Source organism: Embiotoca jacksoni, unplaced genomic scaffold, assembly GCF_022577435.1.
Source record: "Embiotoca jacksoni isolate LCO1_2020_lvr unplaced genomic scaffold, fEmbJac1.0.p SCAF_122, whole genome shotgun sequence".
Taxonomy (NCBI): Eukaryota; Metazoa; Chordata; class Actinopteri; family Embiotocidae; genus Embiotoca; species Embiotoca jacksoni.
The window spans coordinates 267,501-279,795 of NW_027185255.1; the positions used below are offsets into that span (position 1 = coordinate 267,501).

The following is a 12,295-nucleotide window of genomic DNA, read 5'->3' on the forward strand; positions in this document are numbered from 1 at the left end:
TTAAGTAGCAAAAACTATCATCAGTACAGTTTTACATCTCCTCTCTTGATCTTCTCTTTGCAGCTCGACCAACAACAGGCTGTTCAGTATCCGTGTCTTTAAGGCTCATGGATCTCAACAGCGCTCTCCTCTGATTGGCCGATTCTTTTCTGAGTGACACACACCCCGGCCAACCGCAGCTGTTCTTCGGTCTTGTAGCTCGCCTCCGTGACAGACTGTTTTCTGTCTCAGTAGAGGTTGAACAGTGGAGCCATGCTGAAGGCCGACGTATGACATCATTGTGATATTGTGACATCACAAACTTTACATAGTTCAAACAGCACATTTCCTGGACGCAGGCTGCGTATTTCTCTGTTCACCAAGAGTTCAGACACTTTTACAGTATTTATAGTTTTTTTTTATACTCTATTGGACCTTTAAACAAACATGAAAAAACAGAAGTAATTTTGTCGTTTATTTTTCAAGCAAAAACAAGAATTACGGGAAACTATACAAAGTAAGCAGCCAAGGCAGCCATTTTGTCCTTCGGTTTTCTCGGGTTGCCTCGACGCCCACGGCCCCGCCCCCGTCCTCCCCGTCTGGCACCGCCGCCCCGGTGCCTCATGGTGGCGTGTTTGAGCTCCACCAGGTCCTGGAAGACCGGATCGCAGAAGACGCAGCCGGTGTGTTGCGTCTCGCCGTCCGGGAGCGGCGTGCGAGTCTTGTTGAAGTCGACTGCGACCAGCGAGGCGTCGCAGGCGTCGCAGCTCTCCGAGGCGACCTGCAGACGGAAGAAGACGAACCTCAGGGACGGCGTGGAGACCGTTTACAGGAAGTCAACAACAACAACATAAACCAGCTGTTCTTCTTACCTGCACTTTGTGGGCGTGTTCGAAGAAGTTGACCACCACGTTGCACTTGTTGCACGCCATCCTCCACTTCGGCCCGGAGGTGGTGTCCAGAACCAGAACGCCGCCGTCGCACTCCACGCACTGCCCGATGCCCAGAGAGTTCAGGGAGTGCTGGCAGGACGGGTGGGTGCATTCGTTACATCCCATACCTGGAAAACAATTAAAAAAACATAAATAAATGTCAGAGGAACGTGGAGGACCAGACGAAGGCTCGGATCGGGTGTTTCGTACCTTTCTTCATGTCCCTGAAGGGCGGGTTGCTGAAGCAGTATGGACACAGCGGGTAGCTCTTCCCTCGCGACCCGGAGGTCCACAACACCAGCTCGAACTCGTCCAGCGGGCAGCGGAGCTCCTTGTACAGCTTGATGGCTCCGTTCTGCGGGAGGCTGTAGGTCTCGTCGCAGCCGGAGCAGTGGAGGCGGCTGGGTTTGGCCTGCAGACGCCCGGCCGGGTCAGAAGTGGGCGTACAAGAGCAAAATCCTCCCACTTTAATGAGGTTTGACATTTCTACAGTAATTGTGATGGAGGACATGTTTGTTCATTCTGGAATGTAATTATTGTCAGTGGCAACGAGCGAATATTACTATCAGGTGTCTTCAGATCGTTGACTGTTATCAAAGATGTAACGTTTGAGGAAGATCGGAATAATTACATAAAAGTTACAGCAACTTGTAGTTTCATGGCGAGACGCTCAGAAATGCCCCCACGCCACGGGCACACCGATCGACGAAAACAAATTCTTTTGATAACTTTTCATTTCCCAGGTGTAAAGATAGGACAGAGAAAATTTCAGATCGGTACGTCAAAGTCTGTAGGAGGAGTTCGTTAAATACAACACGTGCGAATAGCCAAAAATGGCAACTAAATTCAAGACTGTTGAGTTGAGGTCATGATGCCAAGCGAGTTTTTTTTTACATTTCGGTGTGATAAACATGTCCAACAAATTTGGTGCATGCAGGTGAAACTAGGTGCCGGGGCTGCAGTTTAGGGGGCGCTAGCGAGCCATTAGGACACGCCCACTTGGAAAACACATATCAGATGTATCGTCTCACCACGCCGGATGTATGTGACACGTTGTGTCAAAAATAAGCGTTGTAGCTTTAAAGCTTTTTAGTTCGGGTGAACTGTTCCAACTGAAACGTGGAGCAGTCCAAACAGTCCTTGACTTACGTTAGAAGAGGGACACTCGATGTTCATATTCAAATACAACGACCGAAAACATCTGCAGCCTCATGATTCATTCATGAATCTGAAAGCGTACCATTCATCAGGAGGTAAACGGTAACACAGCGAGCTCAATCAGCTGGACTCTGAAGGCCTCAGCTGGACAAACGGATGTCATGTAAATGGAGCTCTAATCATTGAAAAAGGAGGTCGTGACGACGTCGATACACGATGTGAGGAAGGTTGATGATTCATTCATTGGCTGAATCCAAAATTTCCAAATATACAAAAGTACCATTAAAAAGTTGAGCGAGTGTTCCTGAACACAGCACGATGACGCACACAGGAAGCAACAACCTTCACGAGGAAGTATTCAGAGTTCAACATCAACAAGTGTTCCTGAGCCCATGCAGTGATTTCCGCTGGGTCAAACTGTGTAAATCATCAACAGAGACTTTTGAAAAAGGTTCAGAAAGTCTACGGCGAGCCGGGCGAGATGTTCACGTATTCCACATTTGAAAAGCTTGAGAACCCTGTTGCCATGGCGACACAGTTCAGGTGTTTTTTTCTGAAGTCAACTGGACTTGTTTGAGGTTCTTTAACGACCCCACAGAGGGTTCCTCTAAGAGGTGGAGCGTGTTCAAGAACTTCAAGGAAGTCCAGTTACTTCTGTAGTGGAAATCACTGCACGGGCTCAGGAACACTCGGCTGTAAAGCAGGCGTGTTGAAGATTTTCTGCTTCCTGCTGCTCCGTGTGCATCGCTGCGCTGCGTTCAGGAACACTCTGATTTTATTGATCGCGTCTTGTATATCAGAATTTCTAGAAACCTGAAGTCCTTTTTCCCTCCTGATGATCAAACTCTAACAGCAGTGAGGACGGTTCTGCTGACCTGGATGTACTTCATGAAGCGGTGACATTTCCCACAGCGGGACAGCGGCTTCCCGCTGGCAGCGATGGGGGAGAAGGAGACCTCCATCAGCTCATCCATGCCTGTAAAAACACAACATTACTATTAACACCTCCTTTTAAAACCTTCAACCCTTTTGCTTGGTGTGCGGTGAACTCACTGGGGATGGAGTCCACAAAGTAGTGGAACTTCCTCTTGAAGATGTCCAGCGTGTGCTGCAGGACCTGCTGGTGGTTGGCCTTCCCCAGAGAGATCAGGGTGAGCTGCTTCTCCACCGCGCTGCGGATGGTGGGCAGAACCAGCTCCGCATCTGCAACAACACAAGAGCCATGAAGGGACATCAGCTGTCATCGTGTCCACAGATGATCTAGCAACATTTCACCAAACATTCATCAAACCGCTCCTCCTGTCATGTGCAGAAATAATCCCACTAAAAAGGGTTGGTTTTATTGACATATTTGGACCGAGCGGCGTCCATCAGTGATGTCATCGACCATCAGTGATGTCATCGACCATCAGTGAGGTGTTCAACCAACTGATGGACACATTTTATTCACTTTGGATTTGATGAGAGAAGTTGAATGGGAGTCTATGGAGCCGGAGGCTTTTTGGAGCCGACCTCTAGTGGCACTCGCTGGTATTGCAGCTGAAGACACTTCTGGATCAGAACCATTTTACAGACCTGAAGCTACGAACTCTTTAATAAACAGACTGTAGGTTTGAAGAAGGAAATGTTTTAATGTCTTTGGAAGAGAGATCTCGGCGAGATGACAACAGAGGTTTAAATAAGACACTTTCTCATGATGGATTTAAACATGTTAAATGTAGGCGTGTTCTTACTTTTTCTACGTGTCTGAGCTCTTTTTTATTTGTCTTAATTATGACAAATATGACAAAATGTCCATGTTATGTGTCGTCTGTTTCACCCCACTTTTTCTGGACTGTACATGTAAGATCATATTCAGTAGTTGGAGGCTCGGTACCGGTCTTGTAGTATCCGTGAACCAGGACGATGCCCAGGTTGGTCGGCTTCAGCTTGCGTCCGTTCTCCACCGTCACGTAGTTCCTCTGGCAGATGTTGTTGATGTGGACGGGGATGCTGGCGTCGGTACCTGGAGGATAGAGGACATTGGACAGAGGACAGAGGGTAAATAACCGCTATTCCTTTGGGGGCGGAGTCAGCAGCTGAAGAATCAGGAATTTCACCGATGCCGTGTTTCTCCATGAGGGTGATGAGCTCGGCCTCCGTCAGGTAGTCCGGCGGACTCGTCTGCTTCTCCACCAGCTTGATCTCGTCCACCGTGAAGACGTCTCCTCGCTCGCAGACCGGCATGGCCTCCTCCAGTGGGATGCCCTGCCACGGCATCACCTCAGTGAAACCTGCCCATAAAATACTCGCTGAACGACGGTCGGGTTTAAAGGGACTCGTTGCAGGTTAATTCTAAATCTGGAACGTTTGCACTCATTTTGAAGAACAAACATGAAACGAGTGCAGGACGACGACAGAAGTTCATTTATAATCTGGAAATAATAAGAAAGTTGCAGCAAATGAACTAATTACACCAACGATATGTGTAATAAAACACAATTTAAAGGGCCACTGTGCAGGATTCAGGAGGATGTATTGATAGAAAATGGAAGATAATAATTAATAATTCTCTTTTCATTGGTGTAAAAATCCCCTGAAACTGAGAGACGGTGTGTTTTTGTTACTTTAGAATGAAACCTTTTACCAACATGTTTCTACAGGAGCCCGGAAGGGAGAAAACCAAACGGCAGCTCCAGAGTTCAGATTAAGATCCTGCAGCGCTGCTCCTTTAAGAGACTGACGAATCAGCTGTTTTCAAACTCTACCTGGCGAGATGAGCGTTTTCCCGCTGCAGGAGAAGGCCTCGGCGCCGATGCTGAAGTCGATGGTGGTCTGCAGGTATTTGCAGTCCTGACTGACGGTGGCGATGAAGTGCCGCGTGATGTAATCGTACAGCCGCCAGCCGTCACTTCCTGCGGAGCAGTGGAGGAGGAAGAGGAGGGGTTAGACGGTGAACGTGTGTGGGCGGAGCTAAATGAAGGCTCGTTGCAGCTCGCCAACTGTGACGGTACCAACCTGTGGCCCTTAATCGTGTGGAACATTGAGCTTCATTTTTCAGACCTGGAAGCTACGAACACTTTTATATTCAGTCTGTGGGACTGTGGAGCCTCTAGTGGCCACTCAAGGAACTGCAGGTTGCTGCTCTGTTAATCCGCGTAAAAACAGCCTCTCAGTAAACGATGAATAAATCCATCATCAGATGAAACTAAATGTTTTCTTTAACAACTGGTGTTCACTGATTTACCCAGTTCACTTTCGGAGGCGGCCCTCATGGGGGTGATGGGGGGGTGGTCTCCGGCGTCGGTTCCCTTCCTGGGTCGGTTCAGTCCGGTGGCCAGCAGAGCTTTCACCTCCTCGGACCAGAACGGGTTGCCGCTCTGCTGCTGCAGGGTTCCCTTCAGGTCGAAGTTCTCGGGGTAGTGGGTGGTCTCCGTCCGCGGGTAGCTGATGTAGCCCTGCGTGTACAGGCGCTCCGCGATCTGCATGGTGTGCTGGGGACCCATCCCTGAAAAACATCCCACAATCTTCAATAAAGTGCTGTTTTAACACAATGAAATAAAGTTAAGTAAAGAACCGTTTTAATTAAGTTAAATAAAGTACTGTTTTTATGTTTATGTACGTTAGACATGTTTTTTATACCTAAAGCAGAACTGCCCACTCTCAACATCTCCACGGTGTTCAGGGCCTGAGGCCTCTGCTTGCTCTTCTCTTTCTTACTCACTGACTCCACCTGCAGCAGGAAGTGACATCACAGGTTACACGTGACATCACAGGTTACACGTGACATCACAGGTTACACGTATCCTCACGAGAACTTAGAACAGCTAACGTACCGAGTAATGCTGGTTAGCCTCGATTAGCGTGAAGACTTGAAGTCTGTTTCAGACCAAATCTACCAAACGAGTCCCTCTAAAGTTCACCGATGACCAACATTACATCACGTTATATAGATGTATAAATAAATATATATGTAAATACGTACCTGGGCGTCCCGGGACATCTTGGCCAGGTTGACGAACATCTGACCCACATCCCTGTCGAAGACTCTGACCCGGTTCCAGTCCAGAGTCAGCGGGCCATCTTTCCCTTTGAACACCTGAAACACAGGACGTCTGTTAACACGCTGCAGCAGAGGAAGAGGAAGAGGAAGAGGAAGAAGGGGGCGGGGTCACCTTGGCCTGGAGGATCCAGTACGTCTCCGGTTTGAAGGACTGGATCTTGTCGTGACGCTCCACACAGAAGCCGAGCGTCGGCGTCTGACAGGGTCCGAACGAGATCAGGGACGAGTCCAGGTTTCCGTATTTACCCTGAAAATACTTCGTCTGGAACCTGAACGACAGTTTAACAGAAAACAGGCTTAGACGGCATCAATCAATCGTTTTAATTTAGCTGTACTCAAACAGTTTTATATTTAATATGCAGGTCTGACCAGATGATATTTAATTGTGTTGACTGGAGGCTGATCTCGTTCTGTTGGATTCACATGTCTCCATACAGATATGAAAGAAATCTTGTTTGGGTTTTTTTGGAGCCAGAAGTGACCATATTTGGACCAGCTGGGGAGGAGAGAATCTAGGCCCCGCCCACCTAAAGCAGAAACCTGATTGCACCCCAGGCCTGTCAATCAAACCAGACACACCCCCAAAACCAAGCTCTGTTTTGAATGGGAGAATAACGCTCAGATGATCAAATACAAATCTTAGAAGTCCTTCTGAGAACGATATGAATATTTTTGTCCTTATTTTATTGCATAATTAATAAATAATGGAGCAGCTGACGGCGGCGTACCGGGTGAAGGCGCAGCCGATGCGCAGGTCGAGCTCCTGCCGCGCGTCCACCGACAGCGCTTCGTTCTGGTTGGGTTCTCCGAGCCGGTTCATGGCGCTCCAGATGTCGGTGTCGGTGATGGAGCTGAACTTGGCCCGGTAGACGGTGCGTTCACGGACGCTCGCCTTGTTCATCACCGGCTCGATGGCGTCCAGCACCTGTGAGGCGGGACAGGAAGTGACATGCAGGAAGAGACACACAGCCCCGCCCGGCTCATTTGCATATCGAAGTCTGATCCAATCACAGGTCTGAATGCAAAACGCCCACGAACCGGACGTCATGTCGTCTTACCTCAAAACAGATGTTCTCTCCTTCTTTGTCGCAGTCCAGCCACAGAACCACGTAGTCGCAGCCGCGGGCTTCAACCTGACACCAAACCAACAAGTTCAGGTGAGCAACATGAAACCGGCCACACAGAACCGAGTCAGAACCAACGCCGGCTCAGCTCACCTGCAGGAACTTCACCATGTTGAGTTTGGGGTTGGCCTCCTTCTTCTCTGTGGGAGCTTTGCTGAAGAGTTCTGCCGGGTCCACTTTGTCCCAGTTGTTGTACTTCCCTTAAAGAAACAACAACAACACAAAGGTCACAAGATCATTTATTCCCAATCGAAGGGAAACACTGGATTTTATTCAGCTAAATCTGAAGGATTTATTTGATACTTTTAAAACGAGTTTGGCCACACGGGAGGTGTTCAGGGAACATCTGGGTCACTGCAGATACAGAACCAGCAATCAATGCCAACATGGACGATACCCACCGATGAAGTCCAGACTCATCACGTGACCGCACACCGACGTCATCTTGAAGCGCACGGCTTGTCCCTGGAAGGTGCCGCTGTACTCGTGCACTGAGCACGCTCCGTTCAGACCTTTACGGCTCAAACAGTTTCCTAAAAGAGACGGAGGTGATAATTAGTCAGCAGGATCATTGAGAGTCACTTACAGGCCTCAGATCCACAGCAGCTGTTTTTAATGTTGATAAAACGATCCTGAAAAGATCCAAAACTCATTAAAAAAAAAAGTAAAAGGGCCATAAACACCTCATTCAAGTGTTTTGAGGGACATAAATGTTATAACTGGGGGGGAGGGGGGGCTGCCATTAGTCACCTGGACTCGGTACTCCATGCTGATGTCCTCTCTCCAATGAAATGACTCTCAAGGCTGAATGTTAATGTTAATGGGAAGAATGCAAACTATTACAATCATAATGACCAATAACCCCCCCCCCCACACACACACACACACACACACACACACACACACACACACACACCAGTCCCGGTCACTGACCCAGAACCCACGTAGGTCCGGTAGAAACCCGAGGGGAACGGGGCGTATAAATACAGGTGGGAGACGATCAGATTGTCACAGATCGACTCCAAACCCCTAAAACAGGACACGCTGACGACTGAAGAAAACAACAACAGCAACAAATAAAACCCGAAAAAGATCAATAAACATCTCCGACATCCAGACCTGCACTTCAGCCATGGAGCAGTTCCAGGTAAGAAAACCTGCCTTTTAAATGTTGGTAGTCATGACGACGGATTGACGGCACATTAAATATAGGCAGAATCACAACAGTAAAGTGCCTTCAAGCTTTCTTTTCATCATCTGCTTCACTTCCAATGTATTTGACACAGTTCAGGTTAAAATGATGTGAAGTTGCATATTTTTGGATAAAAAAAAAGGAAACAGATTTTTTTCGACACCAAACTCATCCTGATGGTTAAACTCTTTAAGTCATTTAAAGAAAAGAAGGTTAAATGCTGTCCAACCACGTAAATGTCCTCTCTGGCCGTGTGTCCGTCCAGCCTCTGCGTGTCCTCCTGCTCGGCCTGCTGGTCCTCCACAGGTGTCTCGCCCTGCCGCTGGGCAGCCAGTGTGTGGACGAGTCCTTCTGCACCTACAACCTGCAGGACTACTACAGCCAGCTGGTCAACCTGCCGAGCAACATCAACGAGCGCAGCATCGCCACCTGGAGCTACGTGTGAGTGTGTGCACGCCGCCATCACATCATGACACACTTCATCCTCGACCAACCGGATCAGCGACGAACGGCTCGGTTAGGAGACGGACAGAAAAACAGCTTTAGCTGCTCAAACATGCTGCTGCTGTTTATATTGTTTAAAATTAACAATCAATCAAATAAACCTTGAAATAAAAGATACAAAAAAATCCTTTAAATCGAGAAAATATCATCAGCGCCTGTTACAGAACCTAAAGAAACAACCGACCAATCAGAGCCTAGAGAGACAACCAACCAATCAGAGCCTAGAGAGACAACCGACCAATCAGAGCGCAGAGACAACTGACCAATCAGAGCGCAGAGACAACTGACCAATCAGAGCCTAGAGACACAACCAACCAATCAGAGCGCAGAGACAACTGACTAATCAGAGCCCAGAGACAACTGACCAATCAGAGCGCAGAGACAACTGACCAATCAGAGCCTAGACAGACAACCGACCAATCAGAGCGCAGAGCGATAACCGACCAATGAGAGCCTAGAGAGACAACAGACCGACAGATGACTGTAACTTAGTTCTATCAGAAAAAATATAAAAAACAATTTATGATCGTGTGCTTTAAATTTTTGTATTAAACGACGCTTTAATAAGAAAAAAGTGCAGCAAAACAAAAAATAAAAATAAAAAAATCGAATGAAATAAAAATGCAGACTAACACTGTTTATAGATGCTCGAATGATGTCATCAAGTTTGTCGACGTCATGACGACGCTAGCGGCAAACACGTACTGCATCACGGGGGAAACATGTCCTTCAGAATAAAAGTGCAGCCAGAGAGAAATTCTAAATAAAAGTCAAACACACAAACGAATTCAGACCCACAAACCACCCGTTGAGAAACCGCCGACACAATATGGATTCAACAATTAAAAATATGACAGCGATATCACAGTGAATTAATCCGTGGCCTCTGCAGGGAGAACATCGACCTGAACCGGGTTCCTCAGGTGATCCACGAGGCGAGCTGCCACACCAGCCACTCCTGCCGGGGGCTGGACAGCGCCTTCGGCCTGGAGACCATCCCCGTGTCCCTGAGGATGCCCGTCCTCCGCAAAACCCCCAGCTGCTTCCCCCCCGTCAGCTTCTCCCTGGACTACGAGCTCATCACCGTCGCCTGTATATGCGCCATCTCCAGGCACAGCTGAACCGGAACCGGGAACCGGAACCAGAACCGACTTTTAAGTGTTTAACTGAACACGTCATAAAACGCCACGTTAACAGCTTTATCATCATAATTAAAAAGTATTTTACATGAAACGGTCTCATCATTGTCCACGTGGACATCAGAACATATTAATTGTCCACGGTGCCGTTTTTTAAGGATTAAAACGAAGTCCTGCCTCCATATTATGAGTAAAGAAGTATTTGGAGTTTAAAAGTTCATGTGGTGAATAAAAAGGAAAATAATGCTAAATGTATTGTTTTGTTAGATGTTTTGCAATGTTATTTTTTTGGACACCTGGTGGCAGTAGTTGGACACTCAGGGGTGTGTGTGCGTGTTTTACGTTATAAAAATGTTATTTCAGTTTCCCGTCTAAAAGCTGATAACAGCCCTGAAATATAGTTAAATGCATTAAATGTTGTGATTTTAAAATAAAAGTAGAGAAGCTTCACTAAACCAGATAATAAATCCGTTATTTTATGCTTCATTACTGGATATTTTGTTTATGTTGGGACAACAAATTATCAATGAGTTAATTCATGAAAATGTATATATACATCGGTGACTGGAAGAAAAAAAAAAAGCCGAATTTAGCTGCTTTTAGCTATTTTCTTTGTAAAATTATATAAATATTCGTATTTATTTAGGATCAAATTAAACATATTTAATGAAAAAAAGTAAGGGCTGTTGCCTTAAATAAATATTGACTATGTCGCTGCTGCATTTTGGCTTCACAGCTCAAACAACCATTCCTTAAATGGCACATTTTTTAAACGGACTTCTGAATGGATTCACGTCACTGAGCGGGTTGTCGGGACTCATCTTCACTCACACGTTTAATAACATCAACGACATAATAATGGAGCTTTAATACATGCAGATGTATTAAATGGCGTTTTAACACAGATATGACCTTCGAACCCACCTTTGGAGAGGATTTTAGCGATGGACTGAGCCAGAGACGGTTTCTCCGCCACCATCAGAACCGTCCTCATCCTGGACGGACTTCTGACAGCGAGCTGCTGCCGTCGAACAGTCGCGACCCGGATCGATAAGCAGAACCTGTCACCTGTCACCTGTCACCTGTCACCGCCTCTCCGGAGCAAATCTCAACTTATAAATATGATTTGTCGCTAATAAACTGTTTTACGAACCATAAGAGCGGCCATGACAGTTTACAAGCGGTTCACTTCCGGTGTCATGTCGTGTTTTTGTTTTTTTCAAAGACTTTATTAACACCAGCTGGAAAAAACAAACAAAAGCGAAGTAAATATAAATAATAACAGAGACTTAAAAAGAAAAGAATTAAACAAGTCAGTAAAATAACTTTCCAATTTTATAGATTTTTTTTTTTTTTTTTTTAATTTTTATTATTTTTTTTTTATTTTTACAGTTGGGTCTTTTTAATTAAATTCAAATAAAATTGATTAATCATTTAAAATTATAAGGACCACATATATTCTGTTTTTAAAATCCAACACAAATCCTGTGTTCAAACTCTCAATTCAGAAGTTAGAAGTGACGAAAGAAATGTGGTGTTAAGATCTTGAACTTTTCAAAACAAAGTTCCAAAGTGTTTTCCATGGAAGAAGTATTAAAATATTTCCAAAAATAATGATAAAATAAAATGTGTTCTGACCGGACTTTGATTTTGTCTTCTTTATGTCGTACTGTATTTTTGAAATGACGTCTGTGTCCCTCAACAGATTCTTTCTTAAAAACACGTCTCTTTGAAAATTAGTTTGGAAGATACCAACTTGTTCTGTTTCTTCCTGCTGGATGTTAAAATGGTTCCAGTCTGTCAGTTAGAGGTGAAGTGGAGGCTGTTCTCAACTTTCACCACTAGATGACAGTAGAGGACATGAAATAACAGAATGACTGCACGTCAGTCATTCATTCATTCTTCTTCTGCTCCACCAGCAGAGAACAAAACCTTCTAACCAGATCATGGATTTGATTTTAAAGACTCTTTTTGTAGGTTTTATTTTAAAACCACCGTTTTTCTGTTTAGACTGAAATCAGAAACAGTGATGTCATGATTATTTACTGTTTACTTTCACTGAAATCACAGCTGTTCATCCAACATCTGTCTGTCTGTCCATCCATCCATCCATCCATCCATCCATCCATCATCCATCATCCATCCAGCCATCCTCCATCCATCCTCCATCCATCCATCCATCCATCCATCCATCCATCCATCCATCCATCCATCCATCCATCTAT

The 12,295-nt window shown here is 45.9% G+C and overlaps 2 protein-coding genes across 2 annotated transcripts in view; one reads left to right on the forward strand and one right to left on the reverse strand.

The window, feature by feature from the left end:
* Positions 1–11,254, reverse strand: part of top3b (DNA topoisomerase III beta) — an 11,334-nt gene extending 80 nt beyond the window's left edge. Inside the window, exons 1-17 of the mRNA XM_069145347.1 lie at positions 10,995–11,254; positions 7,637–7,768; positions 7,329–7,435; positions 7,170–7,244; positions 6,840–7,036; positions 6,224–6,380; positions 6,034–6,147; positions 5,691–5,781; positions 5,296–5,556; positions 4,817–4,963; positions 4,169–4,342; positions 3,946–4,074; positions 3,123–3,272; positions 2,945–3,045; positions 1,122–1,323; positions 852–1,039; positions 1–760 (exon numbers count right to left, since the gene is read on the reverse strand). The exon at positions 1–760 is cut by the window's left edge and continues 80 nt beyond it. Of these exons, the coding sequence (XP_069001448.1) occupies positions 488–760; positions 852–1,039; positions 1,122–1,323; positions 2,945–3,045; positions 3,123–3,272; positions 3,946–4,074; positions 4,169–4,342; positions 4,817–4,963; positions 5,296–5,556; positions 5,691–5,781; positions 6,034–6,147; positions 6,224–6,380; positions 6,840–7,036; positions 7,170–7,244; positions 7,329–7,435; positions 7,637–7,768; positions 10,995–11,064 (2,568 nt within the window). The 5' untranslated portion in view covers positions 11,065–11,254 and the 3' untranslated portion in view covers positions 1–487. The remainder of the gene's footprint in view (positions 761–851; positions 1,040–1,121; positions 1,324–2,944; positions 3,046–3,122; positions 3,273–3,945; positions 4,075–4,168; positions 4,343–4,816; positions 4,964–5,295; positions 5,557–5,690; positions 5,782–6,033; positions 6,148–6,223; positions 6,381–6,839; positions 7,037–7,169; positions 7,245–7,328; positions 7,436–7,636; positions 7,769–10,994) is intronic.
* On the forward strand, positions 8,261–10,620 carry LOC138195676 (uncharacterized). Its single transcript, XM_069145308.1, has 3 exons — positions 8,261–8,382; positions 8,693–8,868; positions 9,824–10,620. The coding sequence occupies exons 1-3, from the start codon at positions 8,368–8,370 to the stop codon at positions 10,050–10,052; spliced, it is 420 nt and encodes a 139-aa protein (XP_069001409.1). The 5' UTR covers positions 8,261–8,367; the 3' UTR covers positions 10,053–10,620.
* Positions 11,255–12,295: the final 1,041 nt, after the last annotated feature.

Coding starts and splice junctions, on each gene's coding strand:
- LOC138195676 (XM_069145308.1), top strand. Junction 8,869..9,823: donor ATCGCCACCTGGAGCTACGT/GTGAGTGTGTGC, acceptor TGGCCTCTGCAG/GGAGAACATCGACCTGAACC.